General features: G+C 46.8%; 1 protein-coding gene across 1 annotated transcript in view; it reads right to left on the reverse strand.

Moving 5' to 3' along the window:
* LOC115127461 (potassium channel subfamily T member 1-like) overlaps positions 1-22,853 on the reverse strand; it is an 83,281-nt gene that overhangs the window by 37,397 nt on the left and 23,031 nt on the right. The window contains exons 9-14 of the mRNA XM_065016891.1: positions 22,461-22,555; positions 20,837-21,017; positions 8,019-8,183; positions 7,359-7,495; positions 6,568-6,631; positions 5,898-6,006 (exon numbers count right to left, since the gene is read on the reverse strand). Of these exons, the coding sequence (XP_064872963.1) occupies positions 5,898-6,006; positions 6,568-6,631; positions 7,359-7,495; positions 8,019-8,183; positions 20,837-21,017; positions 22,461-22,555 (751 nt within the window). The remainder of the gene's footprint in view (positions 1-5,897; positions 6,007-6,567; positions 6,632-7,358; positions 7,496-8,018; positions 8,184-20,836; positions 21,018-22,460; positions 22,556-22,853) is intronic.

Raw genomic sequence — 22,853 nt, forward strand, 5'->3', positions numbered from 1 at the left:
CCCACCTCTTCACCATGGCCTACCACTACCTTGAGACCTACTTCTGGTTAGTATGGTATTGGTTTAGATTTTTTATTCTTGTTTTAATTTATGTAAAGTGACTTTGGGTCCTTGAAAATCACTATATAAATACAATATATTATTATTATTATTTCCATCATCATTATTGAAATCCCTTAAACTCGTGGGAATTGACCTATATGGATAGGGCTAAATTGAAATGTTTCTTACAGAATAAAATATGGAAAGCATATGCATACCATGACAGAAATGAAAACGGAACAGTTTGGAGATTATGGGGAAATTATTAGACTAAAAGTGAGGACATGATAAACTCAGCAAAAAAAGAAACATCCTCTCACAGTCAACTGTGTTTATTTTCAGCAAACTTAACATGTAAATATTTGTATGAACATAACAAGATTCAACAACTGAGACATAAACTGAACAAGTTCCACAGACATGTGACTAACAGAAATTGAATAATGTGTTCCTGAACAAAGGCGGGGTCAAAATCAAAAGTAACAGTCAGATCTGTCGTTCTGCCCCTTAACAAGGCAGTTAACCCACTGAAAATAAGAATATGGTGTGGCCAACAGCTGCATTAAGAACTGCAGTGCATCTCCTCCTCATGGACTGCATCAGATTTGCCAGTTCTTGCTGTGAGATGTTACCCCACTCTTCCACCAAGGCACCTGTATGTTCCCGGACATTTCTGGGGGGAATGGCCCTAGCCCTCACCCTCCGATCCAACAGGTCCCAGACGTGTTCAATGGGATTGAGATCCGGGCTCATTGCTGGCCATGGCAGAACACTGACATCACTCACAGAACGAACAGTATGGCTGGTGGCATTGTCATGCTGGAAGGTCATGTCAGCATGAGCCTGCAGGAGGGGTACCACATGAGGGAGGAGGATGTCTTCCCTGTAATGCACAGCGTTGAGATTGCCTGCAATGACAACAACCTCAGTCCGATGATGCTGTGACAAACTGCCCCAGACCATGACAGGCCCTCCACCTCCAAATCGATCCCGCTCCAGAGTACAGGCCTCGGTGTAACGCTCATTCCTTTGACGATAAACGCGAATCTGACCATCACCCCTGGTGAGACAAACCGCGACTCGTCAGTATAGAGCATTTCTTGCCAGCCCTGTCTGGTCCAGCGATGGTGGGTTTGTGCCCATAGGCGACGTTGTTGCCGGTGATGTCTGGTGAGGACCTGCCTTACAACAGGCCTACAAGCCCTCAGTCCATCCTCTCTAAGCCTATTGTGGACAGTTTGAGCACTGATGGAGGTGTTGTGCGTTCCTGGTGTAACTCGGGCAGTTGTTGTTGCCATCCTGTACCTGTCCCGCAGGTTTGATGTTCGGATGTACAAATCCTGTGCAGGTGTTGTTACACGTGGTCTGCCACTGCGAGGACGATCAGCTGTCCATCCTGTCCCCCTGTAGCGCTGTCTTAGGCGTCTCACAGTACGGACATTGCAATTTATTTCCCTGGCCACATCTGCAGTCCTCATGCCTCCTTGCAGCATGCCTAAGGCACATTCACGCAGATGAGCAGGGACCCTGGGCATCTTTCCTTTGGTGTTTTTCAGAGTCAGTAGAAATGCCTCTTTAGTGTCCTAAGTTTTCATAACTGTGACCTTAATTGCCTACCGTCTGTAAGCTGTTAGTGTCTTAACGACTGTTCCACAGGTGCATGTTCATTCATTGTTTATGGTTCATTGAACAAGCATGGGAAACAGTGTGTAAACCCTTTACAATGAAGATCTGTGAAGTTATTTGGATATTTACAAATTATCTTTGAAAGGCAGGGTCCTGAAAAAGGGACATTTGCTGAGTTTAGTTCACCTGACACAAGACTGAATAAATCCAAACTTTACACTGTTGATTTTATGTGCATTTTACGTTAACTATACTTTTCACAGCCTTTGTCAATAATGAATAATAAACTCTGGATACATTCAGTAACATGATAAGAATATTTCTGGAAAATGTGGGGTAGGTGCAACATAACACAAAAATATGACAAGGGTTTGAGTGAGAGGACCAGCTGGTGTCTTCAAGTGGCCACACACCCCTCCAGTGTGGGCACAGTTCCCAAGCCATTTCAATGCACTCAAAGAGTCTTCAACTATAAGGTGTTTTACTTTAGTTCTCCTAGCAGTGTCGTTCTCCTAGCAGTGTCGTTCTCCTAGCAGTGTCGTTCTCCTAGCAGTCTCGTTGAGGAAATAGAGCACGTTGGAACACAGCTCTGCATCCCTGCCTTTACACAACTACTGTTGTTGTTCACCCATTATAAATCACAATCTGGGTCAGGTGGGCATGATTTGAAAGCTTGTTCTATTGCCAACATGACCAGCTAAATGATCAAATACAATCTTACGGTGTGAGGCTTTCACAATGCTATTAGAAAAGCAGGTCGTACGGTGTGCAAAGAACGGAGTCACGAGTTTATTCAGATGCGGAGAATGTTCATCATAATACAACAAACAGGTTCATTCTGTTCAGGGCAACCCAGGGTAGAACACCATCTCATATTGTAACTGTACATCAAACATAGTGATCAGAAACATCGACACTGTATATGACATGAGTTTTTTGTGAAGTGCACATTTGGACATTTGGCTTCGATGACGTCAAAGTGGTAATTATTACAATCCTCAACGTCTCATCTTTCAAAATACATAGATTCATTGTAATTTACAGATGCTCAAGTTCAGAACAGCTGTCTGTCAAAACCCATACAGTGCTGTGAAGCGCAGAGCCAAAGCTCTGGAGTCATGTCATGATATAAAGCATAAAAGATTTAGATGCACTGTGCTGTTCCACTGGATGTCTTTCCAGTTGTAAGTCGCTCTGGATAAGACAATCTTAAATAAATTTGGTTATGGCATCCACTATGTTCCAGTTTAAGCACAGACAATCTTAAATACATTTGGTATGGAGAGTTGGTCAGTGTGTGTGTGAGAGGTGTGTGTGTGTGAAGGACGTGTGTGTGTCTCTGTGTGTGCTAAATGTGTATGTGTGTGTCTCTGTGCGAGGTGAACTCCCACGCTGGCAGCAGATAGTAATTACTGCAGGTCTGCCCAAACAGCAACCCTAATTAAATCAGCATGCAGTTATTGTGTGATGGTATGTGTAAGTGACCAGGCTATTGACCAGGCTAATATAGCTCAGCCCACCAGAAACACACCAGGTCATTGTTGTTCAGCATTTGGTCAGGGAAAATCAACACCATGCAACCCAGTCAACCCACAAGCCAATTCTGATTTGTATAAACCCACTCTGATCCTTCCCACACAGAGAGAGAACTTGAGTGGCAGTCTCCTCTCTCTGCCTCTCTGCATAGAGCCATCCCAACATACACTGAGTGTAAAAAAACATTAGGAACACCTGCTCTTTCCATGACATCGACTGACCAGGAGAATCCAGGTGAAAGCTACGATCCCTTATTGATGTCACTTGTTAAATCCACTTCAATCAGTGTCGATGAAGGGAAGGAGACAGGTTAAATAAGGATTTTTAAGCCTTGAGACATGTATTGTGTATGTGGGCCATTCAGAGGGTGAATGGGCAAGACAAAAGGTTTAAGTGCCTTTGAACGGGGTATGGTAGTAGGTGCCATGCACACCGGTTTGAGTCAAAAACTGCAATACTGCTGGATTTTTTTCACACTTTTTTTCACAGTTTCCCATGTGTATCAAGAATGGTCCACCATGCAAAGGACATCCAGCCAACTTGACACAACTGTGGTAAGCATTGGAGTCAACATGGGCCAGCATCACCATGGACTGAGTCCATGCCCCAATGAATTGAGGCTGTTCTGAGTTCAAAAGACTCAATATTAGGAAGGTGTTCCTAATGTTTTGTACACTCAGTGTATATGATCTAATATAATAGACATTAGTCAGTTGTTAAGCTATTTGTGGGGATCAAATCAAGTCTCCACTGCGTCTCATTAGTGCCACCCACACTGGCACTTAACGAGGGAATTCAGCACCCTGTTACAACGTGCCTGTCCACGCCACTAAAAGCCCATTGCTGCACCAATTGGTTCCTCCAGTTTCCTCCACTCTGGTTACTTGACCACTGACAGGAAGAACACTGTATTAAGTAGTGGCTTTATTGTGTTGATATGAAGAGATTGGCTGTGTCTGTTAAATTGACTCAAATGCATTAATTTATTTATTTTGGGGATAAATTGAAATGTTGCGAAACCATTCCTCTCAGTTGTCTTCATTGTGATTTAGCATTTCAGCTCTATTCAATGTAGCTACTATCCCATATGCAAGCTAACTGCAGAAGCACTAGTAGGTTTTCTATCTATGACACATTCCTCCACTTAATACTAAAAGAGCCAGACTGGAAGACATTCAACATTTCTTTTCACAACTGAATTTATTTATCTGAAAAGAAAATGTACGAAGAAACACGATGAAAGGAATCAAAACCTTGCACAAAAAATGTTTGATTTAGTTCCCACAGTACTGCAGTCCTTCCCCAATCACATCAAAGATATGCAAATGAGACATTTCAAGTACCCCTCAAACATCCGCATTTGCCTTGGACAAGGTCATTTTGGCTAGCCAATACCATATCATTCAGCATTCTGCCCTACAGCACCAATCAGAAATCACCTCGCCACAGAGCTCTCCTCAGACCTCCAGGACGTGACTGGAGAAGCAGCACAGTAGAGGTGTCACCGTTCTGACCTTAGTTCTTTTTTTTATGTCTTTGTGTTAGTTTGGTCAGGGTGTGAGTTGGGGTGGCAGGGTAGCCTAGTGGTTAGAGCGTTGGACTAGTAACTGGAAGGTTGCAAGTTCAAACCCCCGAGCTGACAAGGTACAAATCTGTCGTTCTGCCCCTGAACAGGCAGTTAACCCGCTGTTCCCAGGCCGTCATTGAAAATAAGAATTTGTTCTTAACTGACTTGCCTGGTTAAATAAAGGTCAAATAAATGATAAGTTATAAGTTCTCCTGCTCCCTCATAATTCATTATCTGTGATTTCAGTTTAGTGAGAGATGTGGTCACTTTGGTTGGTTTCCCGCCACTTCAATGAAAGGGTGTTGCACTGCACTACTCTGTTGCTGTAAAACCATGTTATTATGATGACGACAACATCTGTTGTTCTCTTCAACTTGACCATACATACAAATCCTTCCATTAAAAAAGGAACCTGGGTATTTGTTACTTGGTCAGTATAAAAAAAGAGGTGGTGAGATTGTAATGCTACAGCTATTCATGGCTTTATTATGTGTGCCTGCGTCGGCCACATAGGCTACAGAAAAGTCGCCATGCATCCAGTTTATTTAGTCAGGCAATGTCCACATTATTCTCACATATTTTAGAATGTAATAATCATTTGAATACCAATGCATTTGCAAGGCCTAAAAAATGCATTATTTTTAGTGGTAATGGTCTACTTTATTGACACTTTTTGATAGCTTTTTTGGGGGAAAGAGGGTCCTATATTAGGCCCTATAAGTACAATTATATAACATATACAATCGTATAACATTGAGGTCCATTAAAATTACAATTAAGTACTTGAAAAAGTCCCTGAAAGCCCTTGAATTTGACTTGCAAATGTGTGTATGAATCCTGCTTAAAGGAGGTATAGTCCTAGGTCTATGTTGTTGAATAGGTGGAGTTATGGGCCATGTTGCATATATTACCTCTTATTCCTCTAAGTACAAATGTGGAACTACATTATTCTTTTTTTTAAACCATTTGAAAATATTTATCCCAATGTCACACATTGGCCCCGTTATGCATAAAAAGAGCCATAGGCACACAACTGTACACACATAGTCGTACTGACGCACACATCCCCACACTATGCACGCACACGCTCAGCCATCCCAACAAATCCCACACTCAATGCTCTGACCTGCAAACTTGACGTGGAACTTGTTCTCAGGTTTGAGGATCTGGACATACAGGGGGCAGTTTGGGGCAAAGTCTTTCACCGCCCAGGCTCTTAGAATGGTCTGGTGATCCTGGTAGAGAGAGAGAGAGAGAGAGAGAGAGAGAGAGAGAGAGAGAGAGAGAGAGAGAGAGAGAGAGAAAGGTAGAGAGAGAGAGAGAGAGAGAGAGAGAGAGAGAGAGTGAGAGAGAGAGAGAGAGAGAGAGAGAGAGAGAGAGAGAGAGAGAGAGAGACTCAAATCATTAGCAGCACCAGTAGCTCCACCACAGTCACAGAATGTATCTCCTCTATGTACAATCCCCCTGGTAAGCCTCTTCAACTAGGGCACGGAGCTTTCAACAGAACTAACAGGCTATAGCCACACCAGAAAGGAAAATTCCCGTAATTATGTTACAGGTGTGAAATAGTCTGTTAAGAACGGCAACGGAGAGAGGAAAATAGGAGCCAGGGTAAAATAAGAAGATAAATAATAGTTGTGAAATAGTTCTTAGGTTGATCATTTACATTTTGATAAAAATATAGTAGAGGTAGAGAGAGAAAGCTGTGAAGGAGGGAAAGAAGAGCGGAGGACAGGAAAAGAAGGAGGGTGGCCTTATGGAGATTAAAAGTATTAAAAGGAGATTGAGGAACGTACAGCAGCGAAGCGGTCCACCTCGAATCGGTTACTGAGGATAAAACAGGCCTCAGCATCGTCCATCCTACAGCCAGTTAGTAGAGCAGCAGGAGGGGTCAGGCCAAGACAGGACACAGGTCAGATAGAGGCAGGAGGAGGAGGAGAGGAACAGGAGATGAAAGGATGAGAGGAGAGAGAGAGGGGGTGGATGTTGTTGTTGTTATGTTTTTGAGAGAGAACAAAGGAGGAACAGGACAATAGAACAATACATTTGTTCTTCTAACACACACGACTTCACAGACAGTTACTACCCGGGCAGCAGAAGAGACAAGGAGAAAATACAATCATTTTATTTAACAGAGCCAGTGTACTGTAACTGCTATCTGCCCTGATAACTGTCTAACATTGCCTATGAGATATGCCCCTGTAAGCATGTCTTGTTTTGGGGTCCCTGGAGGGGCGGCAGGTAGCCTAGTGGTTAGAGCTTTGGGCCAGTAACTGAAGGTTGCTGGATCGAATCCCCGAGCTGACGAGGTAAAAATCAGTCGTTCTGCCCCCTGAGCAAGGCAGTTAACCTGTTACCTGGCCTCCAAAGACGTGGATGTTGATTATGGAAACCCCCCGCACCTCTCTGATTCAGAGGGGTTGGGTTAAATGCAGAAGACACATTTCAGTTGAATGCATTCAGTTATACAACTGACTAGGTATCCCCCTTCCTTTCCCTTTCACTGTAACATAGCTTTGATTTGGGGCCCCAGTAGCATGGCTGTGATTTGGGGTGCCTGAGTGGGGACCCGATGCAGGGGACTCACTTGGCCCTCATGAGGTCTTGGTCCTTGAGGGCGGAGCCCTGCAGGTAGATGACCCTCTGTGCCCACAGGGGCACGTGGAGGACCCTCCGTACCTGTACATCCATCTCTGCTGGGCACAGGATCACCACGTAGTAGTCCTATAGATGGACACACACACACACACTGGGGTTAATGGGAGGGCAGAGAGGGTCTCACACAAATATTCCCTCACCCAGCTGCTCCTGAAAATAAAACATGTTGTTTGATCTATGCTAATGCTGATTGAATCCCCTGTTTTAACCTCAGCTGCTTCAGCTCCTGGAGAGGATTACAGAGATGTACACACACGCACACACACATGAATACACGCACACACACGTTAGTGACACCGTATCTCATCTTCCTAATGGAAAAATGTGTAGAATTGCAGGAAATTAACTCTAAAATGTTGCATTTTTTCTCTGTTGTCAAGGGGGAAGGGTAGCTAAAGGGGGAACCAACATTTTCCTTACGGCTCACATAAGGCTAGGGTCGGCTCTGACTGCATGACTGCATGTGTGGATATAGATGTGGGTACGCAGACCAGCGAGTCACTGAGGCCCCTCAGATCAGATTTTTTTGTGGCCCCCACCCCCATCAAAGTTGCCCATCCCTGCCCTAGTTAAGGTTTTATGGAGAGACCTGCAGTCTGGGGTGAGCGAAGAACTCGTTGAGGAAGTCCATGAGGAGGTCTATCTTGAGGCAGCTGACACACAGCACCACGTGCTTCTCCGTCTGGGCCCGGTATCGGCTGTAGTTCCCGCCAGACTTCTGGCGCTCCATCCACAGGAAGGCCAGCTGCTCAAACTACAGATGGCAAGATTTATATTAGTGTAATTAGTGATGGACAGACAGTAGCTGGGTTGAGGTAGTGAAAGACAGTAGCTGGGTTGAGGTAGTGATAGATAGATAGTAGGTGGGTTGAGGTAGTGATAGATAGATATATAGTAGCTGGGTTGAGGTAGTGATAGATAGATAGTAGGTGGGTTGAGGTAGTGATAGATAGATATATAGTAGGTGGGTTGAGGTAGTGATAGATAGACAGTAGGTGGGTTGAGGTAGTGATAGATATACAGTAGGTGGGTTGAGGTAGTGAAAGACAGTAGGTGGGTTGAGGTAGTGATAGTGACAGAGAGTAGGTGGATTGAGGTAGTGATGGACAGACAGTAGGTGGATTGAGGCAGTGATAGATAGACAGTAGGTGGGTTGAGGTAGTGAAAAACAGTAGGTGTGTTGAGGTAGTGATAGACAGACAGTAGGTGGGTTGAGGTAGTGATAGATAGACAGTAGGTGGGTTGAGGTAGTGATAGTGAAAGACAGTAGGAGGGTTGAGGTAGTGATAGATAGATAGTAGGTGGGTTGAGGTAGTGATAGTGACAGACAGTAGGTGGATTGAGGCAGTGATAGATAGACAGTAGGTGGGTTGAGGTAGTGATAGATAGACAGTAGGTGGGTTGAGGTAGTGAAAAACAGTAGGTGTGTTGAGGTAGTGATAGACAGACAGTAGGTGGGTTGAGGTAGTGATAGATAGACAGTAGGTGGGTTGAGGTAGTGATAGTGAAAGATAGTAGGTGGGTTGAGGTAGTGATAGATAGATAGTAGGTGGGTTGAGGTACTGATAGATAGACAGTAGGTGGGTTGAGGTAGTGATAGATAGACAGTAGGTGGTTTGAGGTAGTGATAGACAGACAGTAGGTGGGTGGAGGTAGTGATAGACAGACAGTAGGTGGGTTGAGGTAGTGATAGACAGACAGTAGGTGGGTTGAGGTAGTGATAGATAGACAGTAGGTGGGTTGAGGTAGTGATAGACAGACAGTAGGTGGGTTGAGGTAGTGATAGATAGACAGTAGGTGGTTTGAGGTAGTGATAGACAGACAGTAGGTGGGTTGAGGTAGTGATAGACAGACAGTAGGTGGGTTGAGGTAGTGATAGATAGACAGTAGGTGGGTTGAGGTAGTGATAGTGACAGACAGTAGGTGGGTTGAGGTAGTGATAGACAGACAGTAGGTGGGTTGAGGTAGTAATAGATAGACAGTAGGTGGGTTGAGGTAGTGATAGACAGACAGTAGGTGGGAGGGTTGAGGTAGTAGTGATAGACAGACAGTAGGTGGGTTGAGGTAGTGATAGACAGACAGTAGGTGGGTTGGTAGTGATAGACAGACACAGGTGAGGTTGAGGTAGTGATAGTGACAGACAGTAGGTGGGTTGAGGCAGTGATAGACAGACAGTAGGTGGTTGAGGTAGTGATGATAGACAGACAGTAGGTGGGTTGAGGTAGTGATAGACAGACAGTAGTGATAGATAGACAGTAGGTGGGTTGAGGTAGTGATAGACAGACAGTAGGTGACAGACAGTAGGGTTGAGGTAGTGATAGACAGACAGTAGGTGGGTTGAGGCAGTAGACAGACAGTAGGTGGTTTGAGTGATAGACAGTAGGTGGGTTGAGGTAGTGATAGACAGTAGGTGGGTTGAGGAGGTAGTGATAGATAGACAGTAGGTTGGGTTGACAGGTAGGTGGGTTGAGGTAGTGACAGACAGACAGTAGGTGGGTTGAGGTAGTGATAGACAGACAGTAGGTGGGTTGAGGCAGTGATAGACAGACAGTAGGTGGTTTGAGGTAGTGATAGACAGACAGTAGGTGGGTTGAGGTAGTGATAGACAGACAGTAGGTGGGTTGAGGTAGTGATAGACAGACAGTAGGTGGGTTGAGGTAGTGATAGACAGTAGGTGGGTTGAGGTAGTGATAGATAGACAGTAGGTGGGTTGAGGTAGTGATAGATAGACAGTAGGTGGGTTGAGGTAGTGATAGACAGACAGTAGGTGGGTTGAGGTAGTGATAGACAGACAGTAGGTGGATAGTGTACAGTAGGTTGAGGTAGTGATAGACAGACAGTAGGTGGGTTGAGGTAGTGATAGATAGACAGTAGGTGGGTTGAGGTAGTGATAGATAGACAGTAGGTGGGTTGAGGTAGTGATAGACAGACAGTAGGTGGGTTGAGGTAGTGATAGACATACAGTAGGTGGGTTGAGGTAGTGATAGACAGACAGTAGGTGGGTTGAGGTAGTGATAGTGACAGACAGTAGGTGGGTTGAGGTAGTGATAGACAGTAGGTGGTTGAGGTAGTGATAGACAGACAGTAGGTGGGTTGAGGCAGTGATGACAGACAGTAGGTGGTTTGAGGTGATAGACAGACAGTAGGTGGGTTGAGGTAGTGATAGTGACAGACAGTAGGTGGGTTGAGGCAGTGATAGACAGTAGGTGGGTTGAGGTAGTGATAGACAGACAGGTGGGTTGAGGTAGTGATAGACAGACAGTAGGTGGGTTGAGGTAGTGACAGACAGTAGGTGAGGTAGTGAAAGACAGACAGTAGGTTGAGGTAGTGATAGACAGACAGTAGGTGGAGGTAGTGTTGGGAGGTAGTGATAGACAGTAGGTGGGTTGAGGTAGTGATAGACAGAGAGTAGGTAGGTTGAGGTAGTGAAAGACAGACAGTAGGTGGGTTGAGATAGTGATAGATAGACAGTAGGTGGGTTGAGGTAGTGATAGACAGACAGCAGGTGGACAGACAGTAGGTGGGTTGAGATAGTGATAGAGAGACAGACAGTAGGTGGGTTGAGGTAGTGATAGACAGACAGTAGGTAGGTGGGTTGAGGTAGTGATAGACAGACAGTAGGTGGGTTGAGGTAGTGTTAGACAGACAGTAGGTGGGTTGACGTAGTGATAGATAGACAGTAGGTAGTTTGAGGTAGTGATAGACAGACAGTAGGTGGGTTGAGGTAGTGATAGTGACAGACAGTAGGTGGGTTGAGGTAGTGATAGACAGACAGTAGGTAGGTTGAGGTAGTGATAGTGACAGACAGTAGGTGGGTTGAGGTAGTGATAGACAGACAGTAGGTGGGTTGAGGTAGTGATATATAGACAGTAGGTGGGTTGAGGCAGTGATAGATAGACAGTAGGTGGGTGGAGGTAGTGATAGTGACAGACAGTAGGTGGGTTGAGATAGTGATAGATAGACAGTAGGTGGGTGAAGGTAGTGATAGTGACAGACAGTAGGTGGGTTGAGGTAGTGATAGGCAGTAGGTGGGTTGAGGTAGTGATAGACAGACAGTAGGTGGGTTGAGGCAGTGATAGACAGACAGTAGGTGGGTTGAGGTAGTGATAGACAGTAGGTGGTTTGAGGTAGTGAGAGACAGTAGGTGGGTTGAGGCAGTGACAGTGACAGACAGTAGGTGGTTTGAGGTAGTGATAGACAGTAGGTGGGTTGAGGTAGTGATAGACAGACAGTAGGTGGGTTGAGGTAGTGATAGACAGACAGTAGGTGGGTTGAGGTAGTGATAGACAGACAATAGGTGGGTTGAGGCAGTGATAGACAGTAGGTGGGTTGAGGTAGTGATAGACAGACAGTAGGTGGGTGGAGGTAGTGATAGACAGACAGTAGGTGGGTTGAGGTAGTGATAGACAGACAGTAGGTGGGTTGAGGTAGTGATAGACAGTAGGTGGGTTGAGGTAGTGATAGACAGACAGTAGGTAGGTTGAGGTAGTGAAAGACAGACAGTAGGTGGGTTGAGGTAGTGATAGACAGACAGTAGGTGGGTTGAGATAGTGATAGATAGACAGTAGGTGGGTTGAGGTAGTGATAGACAGACAGTAGGTGGGTTGAGGTAGTGATAGACAGACAGTAGGTGGGTTGAGGTAGTGTTAGACAGACAGTAGGTGGGTTGACGTAGTGATAGATAGACAGTAGGTAGTTTGAGGTAGTGATAGACAGACAGTAGGTGGGTTGAGGTAGTGATAGTGACAGACAGTAGGTGGGTTGAGGTAGTGATAGACAGACAGTAGGTAGGTTGAGGTAGTGATAGTGACAGACAGTAGGTGGGTTGAAGTAGTGATAGACAGACAGTAGGTGGGTTGAGGTAGTGATAGATAGACAGTAGGTGGGTTGAGGCAGTGATAGATAGACAGTAGGTGGGTGGAGGTAGTGATAGTGACAGACAGTAGGTGGGTTGAGATAGTGATAGATAGACAGTAGGTATGTGGAGGTAGTGATAGTGACAGACAGTAGGTGGGTTGAGGTAGTGATAGGCAGTAGGTGGGTTGAGGTAGTGATAGACAGACAGTAGGTGGGTTGAGGCAGTGATAGACAGACAGTAGGTGGGTTGAGGTAGTGATGGACAGACAGTAGGTGGGTTGAGGCAGTGATAGACAGACAGTAGGTGGGTTGAGGTAGTGATGGACAGACAGTAGGTGGGTTGAGGTAGTGATAGACAGACAGTAGGTGGGTTGAGGTAGTGATAGACAGACAGTAGGTGGGTGGAGGTAGTGATAGACAGACCGCAGGTAGGTTGAGGTAGTGATAGTGACAGACAGTAGGTGGGTTGAGGTAGTGATAGACAGACAGTAGGTGGTTTGAGGTAGTGATAGACAGTAGATGGGTTGAGGTAGTGATAGACAGACAGTAGGTGGGTTGAGGTAGTGATAGACATACAGTAGGTGGGTTGAGGTAGTGATAGACAGACAGTAGGTGCGTTGAGGTAGTGATAGACAGACAGTAGGTGGGTTGGGTAGTGATAGACAGACAGTAGGTGGTTTGAGGTAGTGACAGACAGTAGGTGGGTTGAGGCAGTGACAGTGACAGACAGTAGGTGGTTTGAGGTAGTGATAGACAGTAGGTGGGTTGAGGTAGTGATAGACAGACAGTAGGTGGTTTGAGGTAGTGATAGACAGACAGTAGGTGGGTTGAGGTAGTGATAGACAGACAGTAGGTGCGTTGAGTTAGTGATAGACATACAGTAGGTGGGTTGAGGTAGTGATAGACAGACAGTAGGTGGGTTGAGGTAGTGATAGTGACAGACAGTAGGTGGGTTGAGGCAGTGATAGACAGTAGGTGGTTTGAGGTAGTGAGAGACAGTAGGTGGGTTGAGGCAGTGACAGTGACAGACAGTAGGTGGTTTGAGGTAGTGATAGACAGTAGGTGGGTTGAGGTAGTGATAGACAGACAGTAGGTGGGTTGAGGTAGTGATAGACAGACAGTAGGTGGGTTGAGGTAGTGATAGACAGACAGTAGGTGGGTTGGATAGTGATAGGTGGTGGGTTGAGGTAGTGATAGACAGACAGTAGGTGGGTGGAGGTAGTGATAGACAGACAGTAGGTGGGTTGAGGTAGTGATAGACAGACAGTAGGTGGGTTGAGATAGTGATAGATAGACAGTAGGTGGGTTGAGGTAGTGACAGTGACAGACAGTAGGTGGGTTGAGGCAGTGATAGACAGTAGGTGGGTTGAGGTAGATAGACAGACAGTAGGTAGGTTGAGGTAGTGAAAGACAGACAGTAGGTGGGTTGAGGTAGTGATAGACAGACAGTAGGTGGGTTGAGATAGTGATAGATAGACAGTAGGTGGGTTGAGGTAGTGATAGACAGACAGTAGGTGGGTTGAGGTAGTGATAGACAGACAGTAGGTGGGTTGAGGTAGTGTTAGACAGACAGTAGGTGGGTTGAGTGGGTGATAGATAGACAGTAGGTAGTTTGAGGTAGTGATAGACAGACAGTAGGTGGGTTGAGGTAGTGATAGTGACAGACAGTAGGTGGGTTGAGGTAGTGATAGACAGACAGTAGGTAGGTTGAGGTAGTGATAGTGACAGACAGTAGGTGGGTTGAGGTAGTGATAGACAGACAGTAGGTGGGTTGAGGTAGTGATAGACAGACAGTAGGTGGGTTGAGATAGTGATAGATAGACAGTAGGTGGGTTGAGGCAGTGATAGATAGACAGTAGGTGGGTGGAGGTAGTGATAGTGACAGACAGTAGGTGGGTTGAGATAGTGATAGATAGACAGTAGGTGGGTGGAGGTAGTGATAGTGACAGACAGTAGGTGGGTTGAGGTAGTGATAGGCAGTAGGTGGGTTGAGGTAGTGATAGACAGACAGTAGGTGGGTTGAGGCAGTGATAGACAGACAGTAGGTGGGTTGAGGTAGTGATGGACAGACAGTAGGTGGGTTGAGGTAGTGATAGACAGACAGTAGGTGGGTTGAGGTAGTGATAGACAGACAGTAGGTGGGTTGACGTAGTGATAGTGACAGACAGTAGGTGGGTTGAGGTAGTGATAGACAGACAGTAGGTGGGTTGAGGCAGTGATAGACAGTAGGTGGGTTGAGGTAGTGATAGACAGACAGTAGGTGGGTGGAGGTAGTGATAGACAGACAGTAGGTGGATTGAGGTAGTGATAGACAGACAGTAGGTGGGTTGAGGTAGTGATAGACAGTAGGTGGGTTGAGATAGTGATAGACAGACCGCAGGTAGGTTGAGGTAGTGATAGTGACAGACAGTAGGTGGGTTGAGGTAGTGATAGACAGACAGTAGGTGGTTTGAGGTAGTGATAGACAGTAGATGGGTTGAGGTAGTGATAGACAGACAGTAGGTGGGTTGAGGTAGTGATAGACATACAGTAGGTGGGTTGAGGTAGTGATAGACAGACAGTAGGTGCGTTGAGGTAGTGATAGACATACAGTAGGTGGGTTGAGGTAGTGATAGACAGACAGTAGGTGGTTTGAGGTAGTGAGAGACAGTAGGTGGGTTGAGGCAGTGACAGTGACAGACAGTAGGTGGTTTGAGGTAGTGATAGACAGTAGGTGGGTTGAGGTAGTGATAGACAGACAGTAGGTGGGTTGAGGTAGTGATAGACAGACAGTAGGTGGGTTGAGGTAGTGATAGACAGACAGTAGGTGGGTGGAGGTAGTGATAGACAGACAGTAGGTGGGTTGAGGTAGTGTTAGACAGACAGTAGGTGGGTTGACGTAGTGATAGATAGACAGTAGGTGGGTTGAGGTAGTGATAGACAGATAGTAGGTGGGTTGAGGTAGTGATAGATAGATAGTAGGTGGTTTGAGGTAGTGATAGACAGACAGTAGGTGGGTTGAGGTAGTGATAGACATACAGTAGGTGGGTTGAGGTAGTGATAGACAGACAGTAGGTGCGTTGAGGTAGTGATAGACATACAGTAGGTGGGTTGAGGTAGTGATAGACAGACAGTAGGTGGGTTGAGGTAGTGATAGTGACAGACAGTAGGTGGGTTGAGGCAGTGATAGACAGTAGGTGGTTTGAGGTAGTGAGAGACAGTAGGTGGGTTGAGGCAGTGACAGTGACAGACAGTAGGTGGTTTGAGGTAGTGATAGACAGTAGGTGGGTTGAGGTAGTGATAGACAGACAGTAGGTGGGTTGAGGTAGTGATAGACAGACAGTAGGTGGGTTGAGGTAGTGATAGACAGTAGGTGGGTTGAGGTAGTGATAGACAGACAGTAGGTGGGTTGAGGTAGTGATAGACAGACAGTAGGTGGGTTGAGGTAGTGATAGACAGACAGTAGGTGGGTTGAGGTAGTGATAGACAGACAGTAGGTGGGTGGAGGTAGTGATAGACAGACAGTAGGTGGGTTGAGGTAGTGATAGACAGACAGTAGGTGGGTTGAGGTAGTGATAGACAGACAGTAGGTGGGTTGACGTAGTGATAGATAGACAGTAGGTAGTTTGAGGTAGTGATAGACAGACAGTAGGTGGGTTGAGATAGTGATAGACAGACCGCAGGTAGGTTGAGGTAGTGATAGTGACAGACAGTAGGTGGGTTGAGGTAGTGATAGACAGACAGTAGGTAGGTTGAGGTAGTGATAGACAGACAGTAGGTGGTTTGAGGTAGTGAGAGACAGTAGGTGGGTTGAGGTAGTGATAGACAGACAGTAGGTGGGTTGAGGTAGTGATAGACAGACAGTAGGTGGGTTGAGGTAGTGATAGACAGTAGGTGGGTTGAGGTAGTGATAGACAGACAGTAGGTGGGTTGAGGTAGTGATAGACAGACAGTAGGTGGGTTGAGGCAGTGATAGACAGACAGTAGGTGGGTTGAGGTAGTGATAGACAGACAGTAGGTGGTTTGAGGTAGTGATAGACAGTAGGTGGGTTGAGATAGTGATAGATAGACAGTAGGTGGGTGGAGGTAGTGATAGTGACAGACAGTAGGTGGGTTGAGGTAGTGATAGGCAGTAGGTGGGTTGAGGTAGTGATAGACAGACAGTAGGTGGGTTGAGGCAGTGATAGACAGACAGTAGGTGGGTTGAGGTAGTGATGGACAGACAGTAGGTGGGTTGAGGTAGTGATAGACAGACAGTAGGTGGGTTGAGGTAGTGATAGACAGACAGTAGGTGGGTTGACGTAGTGATAGTGACAGACAGTAGGTGGGTTGAGGTAGTGATAGACAGACAGTAGGTGAGTTGAGGCAGTGATAGACAGTAGGTGGGTTGAGGTAGTGATAGACAGACAGTAGGTGGGTGGAGGTAGTGATAGACAGACAGTAGGTGGATTGAGGTAGTGATAGACAGACAGTAGGTGGGTTGAGGTAGTGATAGACAGTAGGTGGGTTGAGATAGTGATAGACAGACCGCAGGTAGGTTGAGGTAGTGATAGTGACAGACAGTAGGTGGGTTGAGGTAGTGATAGACAGACAGTAGGTGGTTTGAAGTAGTGATAGACAGTAGATGGGTTGAGGTAGTGATAGACAGACAGTAGGTTGGTTGAGGTAGTGATAGACATACAGTAGGTGGGTTGAGGTAGTGATAGACAGACAGTAGGTGCGTTGAGGTAGTGATAGACATACAGTAGGTGGGTTGAGGTAGTGATAGACAGACAGTAGGTGGTTTGAGGTAGTGAGAGACAGTAGGTGGGTTGAGGCAGTGACAGTGACAGACAGTAGGTGGTTTGAGGTAGTGATAGACAGTAGGTGGGTTGAGGTAGTGATATACAGACAGTAGGTGGGTTGAGGTAGTGATAGACAGACAGTAGGTGGGTTGAGGTAGTGATAGACAGACAGTAGGTGGGTGGAGGTAGTGATAGACAGACAGTAGGTGGGTTGAGGTAGTGTTAGACAGACAGTAGGTGGGTTGAGGTAGTGATAGATAGTGAGGTGGGTTAGATAGACAGTAGGTGGGTTGAGGTAGTGATAGACAGACAGTAGGTGGGTTGAGGTAGTGATAGACAGACAGTAGGTGGGTTGAGGTAGTGATAGACAGACAGTAGGTGAGGTAGTGAGTTGAGGTAGTGATAGACAGACAGTAGGTGGGTTGAGGTAGTGATAGACAGACAGTAGGTGGGTTGAGGTAGTGATAGACAGACAGTAGGTGGGTTGAGGTAGTGATAGTGACAGACAGTAGGTGGTTTTGAGACAGTAGGTGGTGAGGACAGACAGTAGGTGGGTTGAGGCAGTGACAGTGACAGACAGTAGGTGGTTTGAGGTAGTGATAGACAGTAGGTGGGTTGAGGTAGTGATAGACAGACAGTAGGTGGGTTGAGGTAGTGATAGACAGACAGTAGGTGGGTTGAGGTAGTGATAGACAGTAGGTGGGTTGAGGTAGTGATAGACAGACAGTAGGTGGGTTGAGGTAGTGATAGACAGACAGTAGGTGGGTTGAGGTAGTGATAGACAGACAGTAGGTGGGTTGAGGTAGTGATAGACAGACAGTAGGTGGGTGGAGGTAGTGATAGACAGACAGTAGGTGGGTTGAGGTAGTGATAGACAGACAGTAGGTGGGTTGAGGTAGTGATAGACAGACAGTAGGTGGGTTGACGTAGTGATAGATAGACAGTAGGTAGTTTGAGGTAGTGATAGACAGACAGTAGGTGGGTTGAGATAGTGATGGACAGACCGCAGGTAGGTTGAGGTAGTGATAGTGACAGACAGTAGGTGGGTTGAGGTAGTGATAGACAGACAGTAGGTAGGTTGAGGTAGTGATAGACAGACAGTAGGTGGTTTGAGGTAGTGAGAGACAGTAGGTGGGTTGAGGTAGTGATAGACAGACAGTAGGTGGGTTGAGGTAGTGATAGACAGACAGTAGGTGGGTTGAGGTAGTGATAGACAGTAGGTGGGTTGAGGTAGTGATAGACAGACAGTAGGTGGGTTGAGGTAGTGACAGACAGACAGTAGGTGGGTTGAGGCAGTGATAGACAGACAGTAGGTGGGTTGAGGTAGTGATAGACAGTAGGTGGGTTGAGGTAGTGATAGACAGACAGTAGGTGGGTTGAGGTAGTGATAGACATACAGTAGGTGGGTTGAGGCAGTGATAGACAGACAGTAGGTGGTTTGAGGTAGTGATAGACAGTAGGTGGGTTGAGGTAGTGATAGACAGACAGTAGGTGGGTTGAGGTAGTGATAGACATACAGTAGGTGGGTTGAGGTAGTGATAGACAGACAGTAGGTGGGTTGAGGTAGTGATAGACATACAGTAGGTGGGTTGAGGTAGTGATAGACAGACAGTAGGTGGTTTGAGGTAGTGAGAGACAGTAGGTGGGTTGAGGTAGTGATAGACAGACAGTAGGTGGGTTGAGGTAGTGATAGACAGACAGTAGGTGGGTTGAGGTAGTGATAGACAGACAGTAGGTGGGTTGAGGTAGTGATAGACAGACAGTAGGTGGGTTGAGGTAGTGTTAGACAGACAGTAGGTGGGTTGACGTAGTGATAGATAGACAGTAGGTGGGTTGAGGTAGTGATAGTGAAAGACAGTAGCTGGGTTGAGGTACTGATAGATAGATAGTAGGTGGTTTGAGGTAGTGATAGACAGACAGTAGGTGGGTTGAGGCAGTGATAGACAGACAGTAGGTGGGTTGAGGTAGTGATAGACAGACAGTAGGTGGGTTGAGGTAGTGATAGATAGACAGTAGGTGAGTTGACGTAGTGATAGATAGACAGTAGTTAGTTTGAGGTAGTGATAGACAGACAGTAGGTGGGTTGAGGTAGTGCTAGACAGACAGTAGGTGGGTTGAGGTAGTGATAGACAGACAGTAGGTGGGTTGAGATAGTGATAGACAGACCGCAGGTAGGTTGAGGTAGTGATAGTGACAGACAGTAGGTGGGTTGAGGTAGTGATAGACAGACAGTAGGTAGGTTGAGGTAGTGATAGTGACAGACAGTAGGTGGGTTGAGGTAGTGATAGATAGACAGTAGGTGGGTTGAGGTAGTGATAGTGACAGACAGTAGGTGGGTTGAGATAGTGATAGACAGACAGTAGGTGGGTTGAGGTAGTGATAGACAGACAGTAGGTAGTTTGAGGTAGTGATAGTGACAGACAGTAGGTGGGTTGAGGTAGTGATAGACATACAGTAGGTGGGTTGAGGTAGTGATAGTGACAGACAGTAGGTGGGTTGAGGTAGTGATAGTGACAGACAGTAGGTGGGTTGAGGTAGTGATAGACAGACAGTAGGTAGTTTGAGGTAGTGATAGACAGACAGTAGGTAGTTTGAGGTAGTGATAGACAGACAGTAGGTGGGTTGAGGTAGTGATAGACAGACCACAGGTAGGTTGAGGTAGTGATAGATAGTAGGTGGGTTGAGGTAGTGATAGACAGACCACAGGTAGGTTGAGGTAGTGATATATAGACAGTAGGTAGTTTGAGGTAGTGATAGTGACAGACAGTAGGTGGGTTGAGGTAGTGATAGACAGACAGTAGGTAGTTTGAGGTAGTGATAGACAGACAGTAGGTGGGTTGAGGTAGTGATAGACAGACAGTAGGTGGGTTGAGGTAGTGATAGATAGTAGGTGGGTTGAGGTAGTGATAGACAGACCACAGGTAGGTTGAGGTAGTGATATATAGACAGTAGGTAGTTTGAGGTAGTGATAGTGACAGACAGTAGGTGGGTTGAGGTAGTGATAGACAGACAGTAGGTGGGTTGAGATAGTGATAGACAGACCGCAGGTAGGTTGAGGTAGTGATAGTGACAGACAGTAGGTGGGTTGAGGTAGTGATAGACAGACAGTAGGTAAGTAGTGATAAACAGTTGTTTATATTTGAACCAGGAGGCTGACTGCATGTTAATGTGCTCTGTGGCATCCCCATGCATCCGACAGGCTGGATGGCAGGGAGGGAGACTGGAGGTTCTCCTCTCCCTGACAGCAGACACAGCTGAAACCCACACACTCAGAGGGGGTGAGGAGGTGTTGGGCAGCCAGTAAATGTCTGGGGGTATTTATGGATGAAAGACAGGGAGAGGGAGTGAGAGGGCTACATGGCTCTGTGTGCCATTTCCTGTCCTGCTCAAACATGCCTCCCAGAGCACAACAGTACAGTGGCTCAGACCACACACACACGCACACGCTCACACGCACACACACACACACACGCTCACACGCACACGCACACACACGCACACACACGCACACACACACATAAAAGGTTCCTATTATCACAACTGAAATGACAGTAATGGGACATGGGGAGAGGAGAGGGATACTACTATGGGCAGGAAATGACAGATTCACTGAAACAGTGACACTATGCTCTTCTGTATAATTGGAATATCTGATGTACAATATTATTGTTCAGTCGGATCCTCCCCTCAGCCGTATGTGTGGGGAATACATCAGGGAGAAATACTGGAAAATAGCACCAGCTAAATGAAAACAACAACAACAACAGCAATGGGATTTTCCCCTCACCTGTATGGGAAGCACGATGAGCGCCACACAGATCATGATGACCACTAGCAGCTGAGAAGGCCATATCTGGGGCGTGACATCACCGAAGCCCACAGTAGAGAAGGTGACCACGCAGAAGTAGAGCGAGTCAAACAGAGTCAGGTTGTTTCCTGCTCGCTCTAGGTGCTGGATCCCACATATACTGAGGGGAGGTGGAGGTGGTGGAGGAGGAGGTGGAGGAGGAGAAAGAAGCAGAGGAGAGGTGTAGGAGGAGGAGGTGGAGGAGGAGGAGGAAGGAGGAGAGGTGTAGGAGGAGGTGGAGATGGAGATGGAGGAGGAGGATGTGGAGGAGGAGGTGGAGGATGGAGAGGATGAGGACGGAGGTGGTGGAGGAGGAGGTGGAGGAAGAGGAAGAAGCAGAGGAGAGGTGTAGGAGGAGGTGGAGATGGAGGAGGAGGATGTGGAGGAGGAGGTGGAGGATGGAGAGGATGAGGACGGAGATGGTGGAGGAGGAGGTGGAGGAAGAGGAAGAAGCAGAGGAGAGGTGTAGGAGGAGGTGGAGATGGAGGAGGAGGATGTGGAGGAGGATGTGGAGGATGGAGAGGATGAGGACGGAGGTGGTGGAGGAGGAGGTGGAGGAAGAGGAAGAAGCAGAGGAGAGGTGTAGGAGGAGGTGGAGATGGAGGAGGAGGATGTGGAGGAGGAGGTGGAGGATGGAGAGGATGAGGACGGAGGTGGTGGAGGAGGAGGTGGAGGAAGAGGAAGAAGCAGAGGAGAGGTGTAGGAGGAGGTGGAGATGGAGGAGGAGGATGTGGAGGAGGAGGTGGAGGATGGAGAGGATGAGGACGGAGGTGGAGGAGGAGGAGGAAGGAGAGGAGGAGGTGGAGGAGTAGGAGGATGTGGATGGAGGAGGGGAGGTGGAGGGGAAGAGGGAGAAGAGGGACAGTAGGAAGGAGAGTTGTTGAAGAGAGAAGAAGAGAAGGATGGAGGTGATGGAGAGGTTGATGTAGAAGGGGAAGAGATTAAGTAGAGGTAGAAAGCCAATTATGATGGGGATTGAGAGGGGAGTCAGAGGGGGAGGGGAGGAACAGGAGGAGAGAGAGATGGACAGGTGGGAAGGAGGAAGTAAGCATGAGACGACCAGAGGGAACTACTGTGTGTGTGTGTGTGTGTGTGTGTGTGTGTGTGTGTGTGTGTGTGTGTGTGTGTGTGTGTGTGTGTGTGTGTGTGTGTGTGTGTGTGTGTGTGTGTGTGTGTGTGTGTGTGTGTGTGTGTGTGTGTGTGTGTGTGCATGTGTGTGTGTGTGTGTGTAGTGTGTGCGGGCATGCACGTCTGTCGACAGTGTGTGCACAAAGTGTTTGTGCACTGTGTGTATATGACTAGTGTGTGTTTACCCAGAGCTGAAGGGCCGGCTGAGTCAACATTGTGCTGTCAGTAGTGATAAGTTCAGCCAGTCTCATCCAGGAAGCTTTTCAGACCTCCAGGACCTAATTTTATGCTATATCAGCCTGGGCTATTACTCAAAGCTAGCCTCTACCAACCACTCAATACTGCTACACCACTCCTATACCTGCCATTGGGCTCAAGTAGAGGAAAACCCCCCTCTTCCTCCCAGTGATTGCTAGCAGTGATTGTGGTGACCCACCAGGTGAACATGAGGCAGACCAGGGTGCAGATGAGGATGAGGACCTGGTTGAACATAGCTGAGTGAGTACGCTGGATGGCCCGGTGCAGATCATTCTGAAACACAGCAGGAGAGAGAGAGAGAGAGAGAGAGAGAGAGAGGGGAGAGAGAGAGAGAGAGAGAGAGAGGGAGAGAGAGAGAGAGAGAGAGAGAGAGAGAGAGAGAGAGAGAGAGAGAGAGAGAGAGAGAGAGAGAGAGAGAGAGAGAAGCGTGATAAGAAAAAGATAGTGTTGTGATGTGGGGAGGATAAGTGTAAAGCCATTGCATCTTCATAATGTCCCAAAAACCAGAGAAGAATACAAAGATAATTGAGGGACAAGGACAAAAGGAATATGATGTGTATAATACAAGAAA

This window comes from Oncorhynchus nerka, unplaced genomic scaffold (assembly GCF_034236695.1).
Source record: "Oncorhynchus nerka isolate Pitt River unplaced genomic scaffold, Oner_Uvic_2.0 unplaced_scaffold_781, whole genome shotgun sequence".
NCBI classification, from domain to species: Eukaryota; Metazoa; Chordata; class Actinopteri; order Salmoniformes; family Salmonidae; genus Oncorhynchus; species Oncorhynchus nerka.